Raw genomic sequence first — 19,105 nt, 5'->3', positions numbered from 1 at the left:
CCTTCTCCTCCTCCTCCTCCTCCTCCTCCGCCTGCTTTTAGCTCAATCCATTCAAAGAGCACCAATGATGAAATGTGCACACTTTTTCATCACACTTCACTCTAATTTATTGTCTTTAATGGTACATACTTGTTAATTTGTTTGCAAATGTGGAGATGATAAACACGAGCAGCCTTTAAGTGTGCGGTTTTGGAAGTGATGAAACTTTCTTCTGACATTTTGGGAGGCGAAGGAGAAATAATGATGTGAGGATGATATTTGTGAAAGTAGATGCACTCAGCTCCTGCTCAGAGCATGTTCATTCATTTGCTATAACCATGCAGCGACTGAGTGACTCGGAATAGGAGTGTCGCTGCTAAGTGGAACAGAGAAGGGGAGCAGCTGGGCGAAATTCACCTGCCACTTCCAATGTGGATCAGAAATTGCACTCACACCGGCAACCCTTCTCCAGCAGTAGGAGGGGAAAAAAATTAGGGGAAACAGGAGGACAGAACGTGCTGTGGCCATACAAATCACAGACAGTAGATTGAATGGAGGGCAGTGATGGAAATGGGAAATGGTCACATTCTTTGAGCCCTGCTGTGTTTGATAGACAGGGTTTCATGGTCTACTGATGACAAAGCAGTGAGTGTAACACTGATTTACGGCAACCGTGAGAGCGACACAAGTCCAAAGATTAACTTTCGACGATTGTGTTTTATGGTCAACATTTAGTTGGGGTTTTTTTTTTTGGAATCGAAAATTTTTTGGTCATCAAGTAGTTTAACATCATAGTGTATTTATGTCTCCTTTGTTTAGCGAAATGTAGGTTGAATGAAATGTATATTTGCTACCTGAATTATATCTAAAGGCAGTGAAGAAAGTTGGATAGCCGGATCGACGCTGCCCAGAGTGTCGTGTCATTTCGACACCGATTTGCACTGGCATTTGTATCTTCAGTCCCATGTGTGCTTAAGTTTAGATTCAGGTTTAGGTCACAAAACAGATTTTGGTTCGATACCAATACAGTAAACACATGGTAAAAAAGTGACCTTTTCCACACTTTAGGGAAATGCTGTACTTTCCAAAACTCAACTGTAACAACATTGACTCATACTGGAGTTGCTAGAAGGAGATATTGTACAAAAAACCCCGAAAAGAAATAAAATGTTGAGTACTTATAAATATGGAACTTTTACAACTTCGAAGATATTTGTAAGAAGAACTTTTGTTTATTAGAACAATTTAAAAGAACATAATGTACAGGGCTCCAGACTGCGACTAAATGGTCGCATTTTGCAACCAAAATTTGAGCGAGTGCGAGTAAATTTTTCATCTACTCGCCCATGTGCAACCAGTGAATTTGCCAATTTTTTAAAAATTACTACTGAATATTTTTTGTTGCTTACAAAGTTCTGCTCCACACTTCAGCCCAGTAGACAGTAATGCGCAAATGAGCTGGTTTAACCGACATTAACTCCAAAAGAAGAAGAAAGGAGACGAACACCAAAGAAGAAGAAGGCGGGCCTATGGCTGTGTCCGAAATCGCATACTAACGTACTACATACTACATTCTCAATGAGTATATACTGTATACTACGTACTATAAGTATGATTAGAATGCCGACCGTTCACACTGTAGTATACTACTACATTTCCCATAATGCATTTCAAACCTCCGATGACAAAAACCGGAAGTACGGCTATCAAATATCTCGGCTGAATGCCGGCTTCAGGTCGATTTTACGCTAACAAACAGTCGCATACTTAATGTGGTAATTTCAAGCCGGCACTCCTCATGCAGTTATTAGCCAGATTATGCGAATCGTTTCAATTGTAGCTGCAGGCTACTGGAGGTAGCTGCTACTTGTTCTGTATGCAAAGCGAGCTGCTGCAACTAGCTGCTAGCATTCAGTAGCACGTTGTGAGGCATCTGACAAATTTAAAACGTTGGTCAGAAAACGCCTATTTCTCAAATCTGTGGGGTGATTAGGATGACTACTTAACCACATAACATAAAATAAAAATCGCCCTGGTCCGGCCAAATATCCCGCGGAGGCTTGCATTTCGGTGGGTAGCTCGCAAAGCATTATGGGGCGGTTGAGTATGACTAGTGTGGTCACCGCGCATACTTAAAAATTTTCCGGATATAGTATACATCCGGGTATTTCTCGCGTACTCAGTCTTTTCATACTATCTAATGTGAACGCACTACATACTTATTTTGACGTCACACTTAGTATGAATAGTACGTTAGTATGCGATTTCGGACACAGCCAATGTGTGTGAGAGCAGGGGGCGAATGACGGTGAAGCTCCTGATGTTTCACCAAGCCTTCATTTACGTTCAGCCTTATTTTAAACACAAATTCACCTTTCTGTCCTTCACTCCTTTCTCCAGGAAACACCATAGCAGCTGCTTTTAAGTTTAGACACATCCTTTGCTAGACAGCAACAGCATGGAACCGTTTTCTTTCATCTTTTTTCGGACTTTCGGGGTCTTCGTCATGTCAAGAAACCTCTCCTTAGAGAAGCACTTCCTGTGCCGCTGAAATGGTCACAAAATAAAAGCTCGTAGCAATAAAAATACGCATTCAAAATAAAAGCCTGGAGGAAACTGTTATTTTAACATGAGCAAAACAAAGGCTTGCCAAAATTGATGAACTGATCAACAGACCTTTATAAGAGTAATTTACAGGTGATTTGGTATAAATACATAACGTGCACATGCATAACACATGTCTATGCTCAGCATATGTCATTTTTATGAAAGATTTAATGTGTTGGAAATTATACATCAACTGAGCAGCCTTGGTGGAGTACTGCTGTCTCTGAGTGCTTTTCTTATGTTGTGTCAACTGCTGCACAATAAAATGTGAACTGAAAACATAGTTTCTACATTTACTGTGCAAGTATTTATCAGTAATACAGTGAAAATGAGAGGGAATGTGAATATTTACTTTGCAAGTCGATTTTGGTGTGCGGAACTAAATTTTCTGCTTGCGCTCCTAAAATTTTAAGTTAGGGGCCACTGTGCTCCTAGGAAAAAAAATTACTCTGGATCCTTGATGTAGGTAATACATTTGGCTCAAAACAAATATGGTGTTGCAAATAAGTACAAATAGCCTATCTAAATGTAATTTCCAAGACTGGTTATTCTCTGTTATACACGACTCTCAGCACTTCCTCTCCTACTTGAAGAATGGAAATGTGATATTTCACTGTAGCACATTTTAATTTTCAAGTGTCACTTCCTGTGGAGTTGATCTCTGGTATTAGCTGACCCTGGAGTTTACTCTCTCTTGCTATCTTGCCACATTATATAAATGATTGCAGTTGGCCAAACAAGAGGGCTATATTTTACTTTGACAGGTATATTATTAGAAATAACAGTTTGACGGTGTCCTTTTTTGGCCACCTAGCAATTTGCAGACTGGCCACACTGAATTTCCCCGTATCAGTCTTAATTCAATTCAATTCAATTCAATTTTATTTATATAGCGTCAATTACAGTCAACTCGTCTCAAGACGCTTTACAGAACCCAAATGCCTGACCCCCAGAGCAAGCCCAAAGGCGACAGTGGCAAGGAAAAACACCCTTTTAACAGGGAAGAAACCTCGAGCAGAACCCGGCTCTATATAGGGGGGACCCATCTGCCTGCTGGCCGGGCGGGTTGAGAAGGACAGAAGAGGGCAAGGGGGAGGGATGGGAGAAGAGGGAGGGGTGGGAAAGCACGGAAAACACAACACACATTTGGATACATGCATGACAGGATATGTGACACAGACAAAGTATAAGCTAACATTGAAAACTGACTCATAGTTTACTCTTATGATGTACGGCTCTGACATTAAACATACTCCATATATAGCTAGCAGTAAAATTCAAACAGTATGTAAGTTAGCATAACAGTATAGTGAAGGCAATGCAGAGTTGACTGGTGGAAAAAGGGAGTTGGAAGCAGAGGGCTGGAGGAAGGTCAGCAGCAGCATCCCACAGTGGACATGGTGGAGACTGGACCAGCCGGTGGAACATCAACCGCAGATCTGAAGCATCCAGCTCTGGGACCAGGGACACTCGGAGAAATAGCACAGGGGGAAACAGAGTGAATGTACTGCAATAACGGTATACATATTAAATGTAAAGGTAGATAGAGAAGGGCTCAGTGCGTCAAGAAAAGTCCCCCAGCAGCCTAGGCCTATAGCAGCATGACTAGAGGCAGAACGAAGGGACGTCCAAGAAGGAGTCAGCTGTGCAAATGAAGACACAAGCCGAACCCCTGTGGGTCACCCAGTCAGCCCCAACTATAAGATTTGTCAAAAAGGAACGTTTTAAGCCTGGTCTTAAAAATAGAGAGGGTGTCTGCCTCCCGAACCCAAACTGGGAGCAGGTTCCACAGGAGAGGCGCCTGATAACTGAAGGCTCTGCCTCCCATTCTACTTTTAGAAATTCTAGGAACAACAAGTAAGCCTGCAGCTTGAGAGCGAAGAGTTCTGCTAGGATAATATGGTACTATCAGATCTTTAAGATATGATGGAGATTGGTTATTAAGAGCTTTATATGTCAGAAGAAGGATTTTAAATTCTATTCTGGATTTAACAGGAAGCCAGTGAAGAGAAGCAAGTATAGGGGAAATATGATCTCTTTTGCTAACTCCTGTCAGTACTCTCGCAGCAGCGTTTTGGATCAACTGTAGATGTTTGAGAGAACTATTTGGACAACCCGATAATAAGGAATTGCAATAGTCAAGCCTGGAAGTAACAAAAGCATGAACTAATTTTTCTGCATCACTCTGAGACAGAATGTTCCTGATTTTTACAATATTACGCAGGTGAAAAAAGGAAGTCCTACAGACTTGCTTTATGTGTGAGTTAAAGGACATGTCCTGGTCAAAAATAACTCCAAGATTCCTCACAGTAGTACTGGAGGCCAATGTGATGCCATCCAGAGTAACTATTTGCTTTGAAAGCGAGTTTCTAAGATGTTTGGGGCCAAATACAATGACTTCAGTTTTGTCTGAATTTAGCAGTAGGAAGTTAAAAGTCATCCAGGTTTTAATGTCCTTAAGACAATCTTGCAGTCTAGCTAACTGATCAGTTTCATCTGGCTTCATAGATAAATACAATTGTGTGTCATCTGCATAACAATGGAAGTTAATACAATGCTTCCTAATAATATTGCCTAAAGGAAGCATGTATAATGTGAAAAGTATCGGTCCTAAGACAGAACCCTGAGGAACTCCATGATTAACTTTAGTATGCTCAGAAGAGTTATTGTTGACATACACAAACTGGAACCTATCTGATAAGTAGGATTTAAACCAGTCCAGTGCTGTCCCTTTAATGCCAATTGAATGTTCTAGACGCTGTAATAAAATGTTGTGGTCGATTGTGTCAAACGCTGCACTAAGATCTAACAAAACAAGTATAGAGACTAGTCCATTATCTGATGCTATGAGAAGGTCATTAGTAACTTTCACTAGAGCTGTTTCTGTGCTATGATGCACTCTGAAGCCTGACTGAAACATTTCAAACAAATTATTCCTTTGTAAGTGTTCACATAATTGATTTGCAACTGTTCTTTCCAGAATTTTAGAGAGAAATGGTAGGTTGGATATCGGTCTATAGTTAGCTAACACATCTGGATCTAAAGTGGGCTTTTTAAGCAAAGGTTTGATGACAGCAACCTTAAAAGCCTGTGGTACATAGCCTGTTACTAGAGAGAGATTAATCAGATCTAACATTGAAGAATTAATTAAAGGTAAAATCTCCTTGAAGAGTCTAGTTGGGATAGGATCTAAAAGACATGTTGATGGTTTGGATGTAGAAACTGTTGAAATTAGTTCAGAGAGACATATAGGAGTGAAGAATTCTAAAGATTCATCAGGTCTAACAGCCAATTCAAAAGCATCTGTGACATTTGTAGGAAGGGCCAGATTAATTTTATCTCTAATCATAACTATTTTATGTGTAAAGAAGCTCATGAAGTTGTTACTGGTTAAAGCTAAAGGAATACAAGGTTCAACAGAGCTCTGACTCTTTGTCAGCCTGGCTACAGTGCTAAAGAGAAACCTAGGGTTGTTCTTGTTCTCATCTATTAAAGATGAATAATAAGTTGTCCTGGCATTACGAAGAGCTTTTTTATAGATTACTAGACTATTTTTCCAAGCCACATACACTTCCTCTGAATTAGTGGAATACCACTTTCTTTCCAGCTTTCGGGATGCCTGCTTTAAAGTCCGCAGCTGGGAATTATACCAAGGAGCAAGTCTTCTCTGAGATATAACTTTCTTTTTTACAGGTGCAACACTATCAAGAGTTGTACGCAGTGAGGCTGAAGCATTATTAACATAATAATCCACTTCTGTGGGGGTAAAATAATAATAATTGCCTTCTGATTTATCAGTAAATGTTGCTGAAGTAAACAGTGAGGGTATTATTTCCTTAAATTTAGATACTGAATTGTCAGACAAACACCTACTGTAATGATATTTGTTCTCAGCTGCTAAACAATCCTTTACTTTAAATTGAAATGTTATCATAAAATGGTCAGAAAGAAGAGGGTTCTGGGGAAATACTGTTAACTCTTCAATTTCTATGCCATAAGTCAGGACAAGGTCAAGAGTGTGATTAAAACTATGAGTTGGTTTATTTACATGTTGAGAAAACCCAATTGAGTCTAATAATGAATTAAAAGCTGTTGTAAGGCTGTCGCTGTCTATGTCAACATGAATGTTAAAGTCACCCACAATAATAACTTTGTCTGAACTGAGCACTAATTCAGATAAAAAGTCTGAGAATTGAGATAAAAACTCAGAATAAGGAGCAGGAGGACGATATATAACAACAAATAAAACTGGTTTCTGAGCTTTCAAATTTGGATGAGAGAGACTAAGAGTGAGATTTTCAAATGAGCTGTAATCAGGTTTAGGCCTCTGGTTCAATTTTAAACTAGAATGGTAGATTGCTGCTACTCCTCCTCCTCGGCCTGTGATTCGAGGAATATGACAGTTAATATGACTAGGGGGAGTTGATTCGTTTAGGCTAACAAATTCTTCCTGCTGCAACCAGGTTTCAGTCAAACAGAACAAATCAATCTGGTGATCAGTTATCAACTCATTTACTAGCAGAGATTTAGACGAGAGAGATCTAATATTTAACAGACCACATTTAATTTTCCTGTCTCTGTGTTCTGTTGAAATAGTGGTATTAATTTTTATTAAATTTTTGTGGTTACTATTTCTTTTGTATATTTTTGATTTGTGTAATTTATTGAATTTTGGTGGTCGGGGGACAGACACAGTCTCAATAAAGTTAACTGAATTACTGGAGGGTGACAGCTGTGAGGAAACTGCAGAGAGGTGTGTAAGACTACAACTCTGCATCCTGGTCTTAACTCTGGGTTGTCATGCTTTAGGAGTACTAATAAAATCAGCCATATTCCTAGAAATGAGAGCTGCACCAGCCAAAGTGGGATGGATGCCGTCTCTCCTAATCAGACCAGGTTTTCCCCAAAAGGAGCTCCAATTATCAATAAAGCCCACGTCGTTTGATGGACACCACATAGACAACCAGCGGCGAAACGACGACATGCGGCTAAACATGTCATCGCTGGTCAGATCAGGCAAGGGTCCAGAGAAAACTACAGAGTCCGACATGGTTTTGGCGAAAGTACACACCGATGCCACGCTAATTTTGGTGACCTCCGATTGGCGTAACCGGGTGTCGTTACCGCCGACGTGAATAACAATCTTACTATATTTACGATTATCTTTAGCCAGCAGTTTCAAATTTGCTTCTATGTCGCCCGCTCTGGCCCCTGGGAGGCATTTAACTATGGTCGCTGGTGTCGCTAGCTTCACGTTTCTGACTATGGAGCTGCCAATGATCAGAGTTGGTTTCTCAGCGGGTGTGTCGCTGAGCGGGGAAAAACGATTAGAAACATGAAGCGGTTTGTGGTGAGCCGGGACAGCAGGCTTGAGTTTAGGACTGTTTTTCCTACGAACTGTCACCCATCCACCCGGCTGTTCGGGCGCTGCTAAGGGACGGCTAACAGATGCTACACTAGCTAAGCTATTGCGGTCCGCACCGGCTAAGGGGGCCTGGCTAGCTGCTAGCGGGTTATTTTCCATGGTGCGGAGCCGCGATTCCAATTCGGAGAGCCTCGCCTCCACAACTACAAAAAGGCTGCACTTATTACACATATCGTTATCACTAAAGGAGGCAGAGGAATAACTAAACATGTGGCACACTGAGCAGGAGAGGGAGAGAGAGGGAGAGGAAGAGGCAGAAGCAGAAGCCATGCTAACAACACGACACAGTGCTGAAACAGGAAATGACGCAATACGCTCACCGTAACGTCAGACGTCGCCGGTAGGAGGAGTCGATTCAATCTCTTCTCCCACTCCGTTCCTTTTCTTTGTGCAAACACAGAGCCTGGTGCTATTGTTTGCCCCAGTGTGCAGTGACTCTTTCCCTCGCAGGGAGGCAATGCTGTGTCATTCACACACTGATGAAAGCCACAGAGCGGCTGCAAAGAGGCTGCATTCCAGCGACTGATAACAGACTGCTAATGTACAATATATAGAGACACAGAGCTGTTCATTTTGCACTCCTCTTCATCTGTGACAGAACAGCCTCACTTGGCCGCCTCTGAGCCCGTCAACACGACGTGTGCTTTACGGAGCAGTCCCAAAAACTGGCCTTGTCAAACGGCAAAATGAAGAAAGTGTGCGGACATGCCACAGGTGTATCAGAAGAGGAACGAGTAGCAACGCCTGTGTTTGATCTGGAGGCTTACGTGTCTGGATTCAGGACCAAAAAACCGTTTTGTTTTTTTCTGTTCACAGGATAGATAATATCTACAGCGTGGCTGAAGAGAAGAGAGTGTAAGAAATCAAATTCTCTTCGAGGAGAGGGAGAAAGAAAGAAGAGTTGGTGTGTAGTACATATTTGGAAACAGACAGAGGAACAAATTGAAAAACATTAAGATGGACAGGAATACGAAGGGACACTGGTGAAACAGACAGCTGGTCAGTCAGTCATTCAGACAGACAGTTACGCAGAAGAGACATACTTTATCAAACACGGACAGAAAGTCGAGATGGACATTATGCTTACACACAAGAGCTGCTCACTCAGTCACTGACAGCGTCGTGCAACGCCGCAGACACACTGATCTCCGCACAAACTTGCGAGACAGCCGAGCAAACACGGCGCATCCCAGATCAGTTCATTTTAAAGGTGGCACAATCCGGCTGGCAGCAGCTGGGACCGGCCATCAGGGAGAGATGCGGGGCCACGCTGCCCCAATATATCCATGCAACATTAATATTTCAAAATTGTTTTTCTGGGAATTTATAGTCTGGCTAGCTTGGGCTGTTGGCCTCCATCACAGCCAGTCGCTTAAACGTAGCAGTCGGGGTTTGTGTTTCTGTGTGAGATAATGATTGTTCCCCATTTACTGAGGTGTTCGGCTGTCACAAAGAGAAACACAGTCACATATTAGTTAGTGGGTGTTAAATTAGGTATCACCACTATCCGAAGCAGGTGTGTGTGCTGTCGATTTTCCAATTTATAATCAGTTTGACATTTTACAGGGTTGTAGATCTGTTGATTGATCTGTCTGTCTGCATATGATTTGCTTGTATTTTATCTGATGTATGAATGCAGATAAAAAATTGCACTTTCACGTGAGTTAGTCCAAGTTCATAATTGTATGATAAAGGCTATAGTACGTAGATATCATGTTATATTACAAGTATAGGATGGTTCATTAAGAATGTACTGTGGGAGATAGTATTTCAATATTCATTAATGTATGGATGTTTTAGTGGGTGGTGAAATTTTAATCAGAAACTGTGAAAAATGAGCAAAAAACAAAACATTTTCCCAAGAGCCAAAGGGGATATGCTCAGATTGCTTGTTTTTTTTTCCAACCATTATTCAAAAAGCACAAATAAATCCAATTTACTGGGACTAAGAAAAGCAGCAAAACCTCACATTTGTCAGGTTTGGAAATGTCAGATTTTATTTCATTTCATTTGCTTAAAATATGTTTTATTCAAGTGTCAACAGTTTCCAATAACAAACGTTCTGTCTGAAACATAATTGTCGACATCCTCTGTGATTAAGTGCTTGGAAGAGCGTAAACAGTCCCCTCATCATCTGAGCACTGACCGGACCAAATCATCTACATGCAGTTGTGGTCAGTGTGGTTTCCAATGAAGGAAAAAGCAGCTGTGCGCCGTGACGCGCGCATGGACACGGAGCGAGAGAGGAGGGAGAGAGAGAGAGGAAAGGAGAGAGGGAGGAAGTGAGGGAGGGAGAGAGTGCGACACATCTCCCCTCTCAAAATCAACCAGTCAGTATCCCAAAAAAACACAAGAAGCGCTGGTGATCCTCCATGAGATCCGCTCTTTGCCTTCCTCACCTCCCCAAACTGACTTCGCGCAAAAACTTCCAGCCAAGGCGGCCAGCGTGAGCGGAGAGCCCACACCATGGATGTGCCACATGAGACGGAGCCGAGAAACTGAAAGCGCCGCCGAAAGTTTGCCACAAGAAACCCCAAATTGTGACACTGACAAAGCAAACGCACAACTTTACGCGCGGTTTTTCTGACACCTGTCACTCATCGACCTGCCGTTTGGGATTGCTTGGACTCCGCGGTGCGTCTTTATATGTTCAGCCGGGGAGACGTGTAGCTTTTTTGTTGGGGTGGTCCGCTCTAAGGAAGGTGACATGCAGGTTCTCGGTTGGACCATAGTTCTCCTCTGCCAGTGGATCCTACGGAAGGTGAGTTTATTATCATGCCAAGAAGACAAAAGAGAGAGAAAAAAACTTTAAAAAGATATATCTTTTTCATATAGATTTGAGGTGCAGCGTTTGTAGAAAAGGAGAAACATCTCCTTTTAGAGGTTCCTAGAAATCACTCACCTGAAATAAATGACACGAGCGATAACGTTTTTTTTTTTTTTTTTTTTTTACTATTTCACATAAATATTTTTTTATTGAAATCGCATCCAGCTGGACTAGCAGGTTTAGTTTCTGGTGATGGAGCCCTATTCCAGCGGGAGAGGAAAACCTTTGCTCGCTAAAACTTGCTTGGAAGTTGTTATATCTTCACGAGTGCGCAAAAAAAGCGCAAAAAGAGGCTTTTCTTGGTTTCATTTGTCCGGGAACGTAGAAAAAGCGCACTTTTGCCCGGTTTCCAAACCAGATTTCTGCTGTCTGTGCGTTTCCCCTTCACTCCCAGCTAAGCAGCCCTTCTTATCTATTTATCTATTTGCGCTCGCAGCAACTTCCTCTAATTTTTTCTTCAGAAGTTAAACACGCCCGTGGCTTGTTTTATTATCTCGTCGTGGAGTTTGTGCGCACTACTTTGGCTGCTGCGGCTGCTGATATGTGTGGTTCACAGTGCGTGCGGGCGTGCATGTGTGCGCGCGCTCCCCTGGCTGTTCGGGGCATTATGGAGTTTTTTTTTCTTGAATTCTTTACACTGACAGCAATAATGCACATATTATATCCAGAGCACCACACATGACAGAACACAATGCAGGACAGCACAACAGAATACAATAGGAGGTTATCTGTCCCAGCAGATCCACACCATCTGTACTCAGCAGGACTTTGGCCTCAGCAGAAAAATGAAAGAGAATAAAAACATGACCTTTTCATCATATTCCTCTTCTTATCCCCTTTCCTCACCTCTGACTCCTTGATTTTTTCCTCCTCTTTCCTTGTTTTTTGGAATTCGACTCATCTACTGTGACTGATATTTAAATTTTTTTGAGAAGTCACTTGCTGTGTCAGGCTGATGCTGTTAAATCTTGTCGAGAAATTGACAATGCTTTATAATTTCCTATTTTTACAATGCTAAGAACGCAGCCCCGAAGTGTAAAACAAGTCCTTTTAGCCGCCAAATGTCACTTGATTCGAGTGACAAAGTGTGGTGTTATGGACTGGAAGGAGCTGAGGGGGCGGACGGGTGGGAAACCTTCGTTGCCAGCAGATATGCTCGGTGGCCCATTGTAGCCGGCATTCTCTCCAAAACAACAATAACAACAGAAAAAAAATTGGTGACAGGAGTGTGTGGTGTGTGATTTAAAAAAGAAACGCTGTTGGCTGCTGTCATATTGGGGTTAGGTTGCATTGTGATAGATAATAACGCTCCTTTTGAAGATGGAATGCAAATCGTTTCTCCTGCTGCGTCTCGTCCACTTGAGAGCTCAGTTTGGGTTCAAGTAGTTGGATTGACTTGATATTAGATTATGCTTGGCGGTAGTGTGCCATTTCAGATTGTTTTTGTAAGAATAAAAAGAGAGAAAGCGAGGGGAAGAGGGTCGAATCTTTTTTTTAACAACTCTGTGGTGTGATGACAGTGATTTAGCTGACATAATATGACAAGTTACATCGGTGGGAGCACGATTAGCTCGAGGGATTAAGAAGTGAGGAGGTAAAGGAGGCGGCAAAGGCAGGTGAAAAATTGTGTAAACAGAAGGGGAGGCAGGGGGGGAAAGAAAAGTCAGCAGAAAGAGAAGGGAAGGCAGCGTTAACCGACTTAATATGACCATCTCTTTGAGCTAAACTCCCCCTCAGTGGTCATTTAAAGTAACTTAGAGGCCTATTTAGGCGCATATGTAAGTGTGCGCTTGGGTGTTTTGCAAGGAGGCATGGGGAGGGCATCCTCAGACTCATTTTACATTCTCTCACTGCGCTCATTTTTACAGATTATTATCCAAACATCTCCTTAAGAATGAATTTGTTTTAATCTAAACAGATGTATTTCGGGTGGGTTCTCATTTTCACAGGAAGAACAATAAAGCAGCTGCGTTTCCTCCATATGATGTCCTATGCTGCAATTTTCAGATTTTTTTTTCCACCCTGTGCTTTGAAATGATATCTACAGTAACAGCACTACAAAAGAAGAAAAGATGTGTGAAAAGCTTCTTTGCTGTTTTATGCTCCCAGTAGAAACAATAGCATTAGCCAGCATCTCAACCTGACAAAATCCTCTTATCTCCCCCCATAAAACAACTAGCTATATACCCCAGGGATATTACAGCAACTGAGTCACTTTAATTTCATTATATATAGTCCTACTTCCTTTGCAATCACGTCTCATATATTCTGCATAGCTTTGCGTTTCAGTGTCTCTTTGAAAAGTGTGCCCACATGTTACACATTGTGGAGGGAAAAATCTGAGGCATCAGAAACCACAGATTAAACCAGGTGCTTGGTGCTTTCCCTCCCACTTGCTGTCTTTTTTCTGTCCATCCATCTGTCCGTCTGTGGATCATCTAAGCCGTCAAGCATCCCGGTTTGAACAAGCAGGAGGAGGCACCGCTGGCCTGTGATCTGCACAAATGATATTCTCAGTTCACGAAGCGATTAGATGTGTAATCTGTAGAATCGTGATGACACAAGCAATCACATTACTGCTGTATCTGCTGCCGCTGAAATTGCTCCCAGAGATCAAAGAATTCTTTAACCTCAGAAAAAAAACAACAACAAAAAGCCCCGGTACAGATTCATACAGTATTTTAATGAATTTAATGTGGTTTGCTTAAGGTTAAGCAGCGATCCATTTTATTTAATTTGTTTTCTCCCCCTTTCAACAGCCCTATGAACCCATTTTTTGACAAACCATTACTTGTGAAATGAGTCATCTCTTGCTTGATGCGGTGAATAGTTTCACCTCAGGCTTTGTATTAGCCCTGAGGAGAGGGAATTTAAATTTAAATGTGCAAAGCTGTCCTATGTTTTAGAGTAATGTAGACAAAAAAAAAACATTGCTGTGCATAATGGATCTCACGTGGGACTGCACATTTATACATAACTGCATTTTCAATGTTTCAATGAAAGCGTTATTTTTAAAAAATATAAAGAAGTAAAGCCAAATATGTGTAAGAACTCCTTTAAAATCCCAGTAGTATTCTGCAAATTCTAGGTCACGTGTGTGTAATAATGGAAGCATACAGCAGGTTAATGGTGCAGAATTAAATTACAAACCAAGTGAGCAGCCTCTCTTTGACTGACAGCTCGACTACACCAGAAGTTATAAGAAAGGAAGCGCTACGTGTGAAATTATTGATAAGACAGTGGTATTTTTTGGTATTAAGACACAGAAGAGAAGAAACCCAGAACATATTCAGGAGTTCACAAGGAGCCGCTGTTCTCGCCGCTGAGCCGGTGTTTGTTTTCCTGTTAGAGCCACCTGTTCATGTTCCATATGCAGATGTTGGAGGCGTTCCTGGGTCAGAGATGCAGCTACGGCATCGTATATATGCAGCATGATTCTACTCTATTACAATTCTGTTTCATTTTAGGCCACACCGTGAAAATCAGTAAAACTCCTGAAAGCATTGCTTGAACCCATATGTGTGCTATTAACACAATGTGCTTCAAGTATTCAAAGTAAATAGTGCAAAATATATATATATATTAAATTGCTAGAGGAGTATTTCTGATGCATTCTTGTGGAAGTATCATTTTACTGTAATCAGGTACAGGAACTCAGGCAGGTGTGAGGTGGTGCGAACATTCACCGAATCGTTCCTCGCAGCATCTTTTTTCCAGTGCCGTTCGGGTTTCACCACACTCATGAGGTGATGTAATAATTTTGCGAATAACGTCAGCTCCAAGCGTGCCAAAACAGCAGGGCGTGGAAGTGCGGTGGTTGCTGCAATGCTGCTTGTTGTGCTACGTCGTATGGTGTGTTTTGATGAAAAAAATGGCACGTAATTTTCTCAGAGTTTGAAAAATCAGCAGTTTTTAGAACAGCTCTGAACCTGGAGTAGGTCCATTTTTCACCCCTGAAAACGGTTCTGAAAGAGTTAGTCGAGTGCGTCAAGCCTTAAACTGTCCACACATTCCTGTATTTGGTTGAGCTGGAGCTGAATTGAAGTATTTTGTGTATAATCAGGTGGTTTAATCTATAGCAGTACATCATCAGCTGATCATATGTAGCACGTAACAGTAAAGTGGAGTAAGAAATACAATATTTCTCTTCCCTCTAACATGTACAAGAGCATACAATTGAAATACCAAAGTGCAAGAATCTCAAATTTGTACTTGAGCAGAGTACTGAAGTAGAAGTGTTTTGCTACATCCTTCTACTAATCCTCACTCTGATGCTGCTTCAGTTAATGAGCCACGGTATTTTTTAACTTAACAGTTGCACATTACGAGTCTTATTGTTGTGTTGTTTCATGCGATGGCCTTGTACCGTTCTCACACCAAGCGAATTTGTATTCAAACTGTGCAACACAACAGTTCTCAAGCTTAATTAATTTCAAGGATTTTATGTTTTCTGTCACTTTCAGTGCAGCGAAAACAGTCTGGTTGTGCAGCTGAAGGTAGCCGCATCTTATCGTTAGAGCCCGCCCCTCTCCTCTTTCTAATGCTGTGGAGCATCATCATGGAAAAATAATCTGAGGTTATTGCAAACAAGTTCATGTTTCTGTCTAAAGCATGTGTCTCAAAGTAGCTTCTAAAAGCACAACTTTCATATGAATGTCAGAACAATTATGTGAGTTTATTGTGAGGATAGGAAAGGAATGAACTTTTCACATCCAGCTTAAAAAGATAAAAGTATCAAACATGTTAGATTTACTTACTTCCGCCAGTCTGAAGCACAGCAGATGGGTTTCGGGTTTGAATGCAGACGTAGATCACACTTCTGGAACAGAAAAGAAACAGCTGGAGAACAGAGGCTGGTGTTGTCATTGTCATATTTCTAACCAGCTTTGGAACTAATTTTAGGATCGGCCCTCTTGAAGTGTTTAAAAATCAAGATGCAAGTTAAATTTTTTTCTCAGTCTGGGCCTACTGACCTTGTTGCAGGAAGTCCTGCTTTACATCAAAGCTGTTTTCACTGTATTTACGTGCTACACCTTTCAGAGGCATAGCCACTGACACCGATCTGCAGCATTATCCTGTTCCTTCCAAATTAAACACATTTTTAGATTCACTGCGGCTTCATTTTATTGTTACAGATTTTCCCAGACATTACAGATTTAAATTCATCTTTTTCACTGTGTTTTTTGGGTATGAAAACTTGTCCTTCACGTATTTAGTCAGTACCTGCTGAGATTATGAAATGACACCAGTTGTGAAACAATTTTCCTGCGATATCTATGAATGTGATGCAGTTTGTGTGTTAGTTTTGGAGATTTATGATCTCTACAGTTTGATCACGTGTTACTTCAGATGACACTCCTAAGTCTGCTGGGTTTGCTGGATTCATGGGTACTGGAAGACACTTTTTGCCTCAAGAAAGAGACAATAAAAGCACAGAAAAAGGTATTTCTAAAATGAACGTACCTGAAATATATAAATAAGCAGAAGTATAAGAAGCTCACTAAAGTTGCCCTTTCATTTCGAAGAATGAATTGTGAGTAAATCTTCTTTTATGTGTCCAATGTCACCTTAATTAATTTAACAACAGGCATATATTGAAATAAAAATGGAAAACACTGATAGTCACACACTATCAGGTGTGTTAAAGTTTTGATCTGCATGCTGGACTAAATAATTCCCCTGTCTGAATGGTGTAAGAGTCTTGTTCTTAATTCAGCACCTTTTACAGATTCAAGTGTTCTGTTAGTTTTTGATTTATTTTCAGAGGTTATCAGTTGTTAGAGCAGCACTGAATTTTAGTTTATGGGATGTCACTTTTATAAAAGGAAAGCTGGAATCATCAAACTTGAAGTCTTTATGATGTATTTTCTTTAAATCAGTGCAGAATTTTACAGGTTTTTCTGTCATAATGCTCAATCATTGAGCCAACTACACTGTTATTAAAGCTCCAAATACCAGTAAAAACAAGAGGCTACTGACCAAGCCAGTCACCTAAATAATATCTGAACTGTAACACCAATACATATTGACTTGAATGATGTTATTTGTGGATTTTTCCGACTCAGCAAATCAATGCATACAAGTTGACGTAGGCCTATAACTGACGCCATGGATGCATAAACTCAGCACAGTTAGGTGATCTGAAGCACTAATAATACTACAATCTGCTGTAAAGGAGACGTTTTTACTGGTGTATTTGATCCCCCTGTATTCCGCGTCTTATCTGGGCTTCATAGTTATTTTCAAATAAATGCTTTTCAAATAGCACATGCTACTTGAGGTAAGAGAAGAAGAAAGGATTGTGCATGAAATAAAGCTAATTTTTCAGTAAATTTTTACAAACTCGCCTCCAGCTATCAGAGGAGACTTGCTTTGGTTTGGATTGACTGGGTTGTGAATGCCAGATGGTGGGCTTTCACATAACTGCAAATAACGTTGGCAATTGGTTGAAGCTTTAATGTTGGAAAGAAAAACATGGAAATCAGAGAAGCAGAAGCACACACAAGTTGAATAAACGCCCCCCTTCCTGTATCGTCTGGGCTCTCGTGCTGTTCCAGAAAGCTCAAGTTAATATAAAATGGTAAACAGAATGTCTTTCATATGGTAACAGTTTACTGCATCATGGCAGCACTCAAGTACAACAAAATGAGCTTCCGTTGGTTTCGTTTTTGGTGATTTGCTACCTCCGCTGGCTGAAGGAAAAATTTCTATTTTGTTTGTCGTTTTGAAATCAGTAGTTGAGTCTGAATGCTTTAGCAACAACACAAAAGCTTGAGTTCTGTTGATAGCATGTAGAAGTTGTCACATACAACACTACTGGGGTGGAAATTGTCAAAAAAAATTTGCAAAAAATCAAAGATACTAAAGCAATCAAAAGGCACCAGTTTGTAGTAAATTATAATTTTAATATCATGTAGAAAATCTACCAAACTGTACAAATTAAAGTATAGGATTATTATTAATAAAATGTATATAAAGTATCAAAATACTTAAAGGATTTAAGGCAGAATGACCTGTGTCAGTGCTTATATTACTAGATTTCGTATAAATGCATCAGCACCCAAGGTTTTGATGTTGCAAAGTCCTGGAAAAGCTATATTTCATATTCCACATTTACTTTTTTTGTTTGCTCACTAGTGCACTATATTCTAAGTCAAATAGAATATAGCACCATATTCTGCAAACCAGCACCTACAGCTGCCAGATAAGCTAAATTATTGTTAAAATGTAGTGAAGGTATTGTAAGATGCAGTTGTACTTAGATACTGCTCTTTCCAATCCTACTAAATGAGGCAAATAATAGTGTCTCCCTATTTAAACTGTAATGCTTTCAACAACCAATGATATGTGTTCATTACAGGTGAGATTGCAAAGTGTTAGGTTTGTGGCAAATATCACAAAATAATGAGTATTCCCATAACTCTGTATTTTAGAAAGAAAAGCGCTGCACTACAGATGTAATCCAATTATCACTGGCACTGAATAACTGAGTTTAGTACAACACACAAGCTGAGTGTCTGTCCACTACGGTACATGTCATAGAACCACAGAGTTCAACCATTAGCTGTCCTGCAGGAGTAAGATGACACGAAACGGGGGCTGAATATAAAAGCGAGTTGTGTTCCAGCAGTCAGTACATAGTGCATGCTTTGCCATTAGCACCAAATACCCCCGACCTGTTGTTGGAAAAAGTGACTTCTTGAGCTCCAGTGAAAATGCGGCCAGACAGAGAAGCAGAACACTGGGCTCCACATCAGACCATGCGACGCAGGTTTCACTGCCAGGATAATCTGGAAAAGAAGGCCTGTGGACAGCTGCTGCCTCAGCCCCAGGAGGGTCTCACGTCTCCCGGCCTGAGCCTCCGTCCAGCCTCCCGCTCAGATCTCTATGCGACTGCCAGCTCGAGCGCTGGAGGAGGAAGCGGTGATGATGGAGATGGCTGCAGATTTTTGTTGGGACGGAAGAAGCCTGGTTCTCTGAAAGTCTGTGTTTCTCTTCTGTTTTCTGTGATTGTGGTTTTAAACGAAGACTGATTCTGGTTTTGTTTCCTCTGCATCATCTGTTTGTTCTCTCTGTCTTCCCGTCTCCGCCTGAGTGAAGGGAAGGAGGACGAGGGCAGAGCGGGTAAAGCACATATGGAGGTCTAGGTCAAGATAACCACACCTGATCTGTCTTGAACTGAGCTCTACCCACACTGCAGAACACACACTCACACAGCATTTTAATGCATCCCTGCCTACCTGAATGGATGGACTACCATTATTACA

The 19,105-nt window shown here is 41.1% G+C and overlaps 1 protein-coding gene across 1 annotated transcript in view; it reads left to right on the top strand.

Annotated features, from left to right (window-relative positions):
* Nucleotides 1–10,291: 10,291 nt before the first annotated feature.
* LOC110957756 (neurexophilin-2) overlaps nucleotides 10,292–19,105 on the top strand; it is a 47,778-nt gene continuing 38,964 nt past the window's right edge. The window contains exon 1 of the mRNA XM_022203983.2: nucleotides 10,292–10,772. Within this exon, the coding sequence (XP_022059675.1) occupies nucleotides 10,719–10,772 (54 nt within the window). The 5' untranslated portion in view covers nucleotides 10,292–10,718. The remainder of the gene's footprint in view (nucleotides 10,773–19,105) is intronic.

This window comes from Acanthochromis polyacanthus, chromosome 5 (assembly GCF_021347895.1).
Source record: "Acanthochromis polyacanthus isolate Apoly-LR-REF ecotype Palm Island chromosome 5, KAUST_Apoly_ChrSc, whole genome shotgun sequence".
Lineage (NCBI taxonomy): Eukaryota > Metazoa > Chordata > Actinopteri > Pomacentridae > Acanthochromis > Acanthochromis polyacanthus.
The sequence above is the reverse complement of the archived record's forward strand: the minus strand, read 5'-3'. Positions and strand labels throughout refer to the sequence as shown.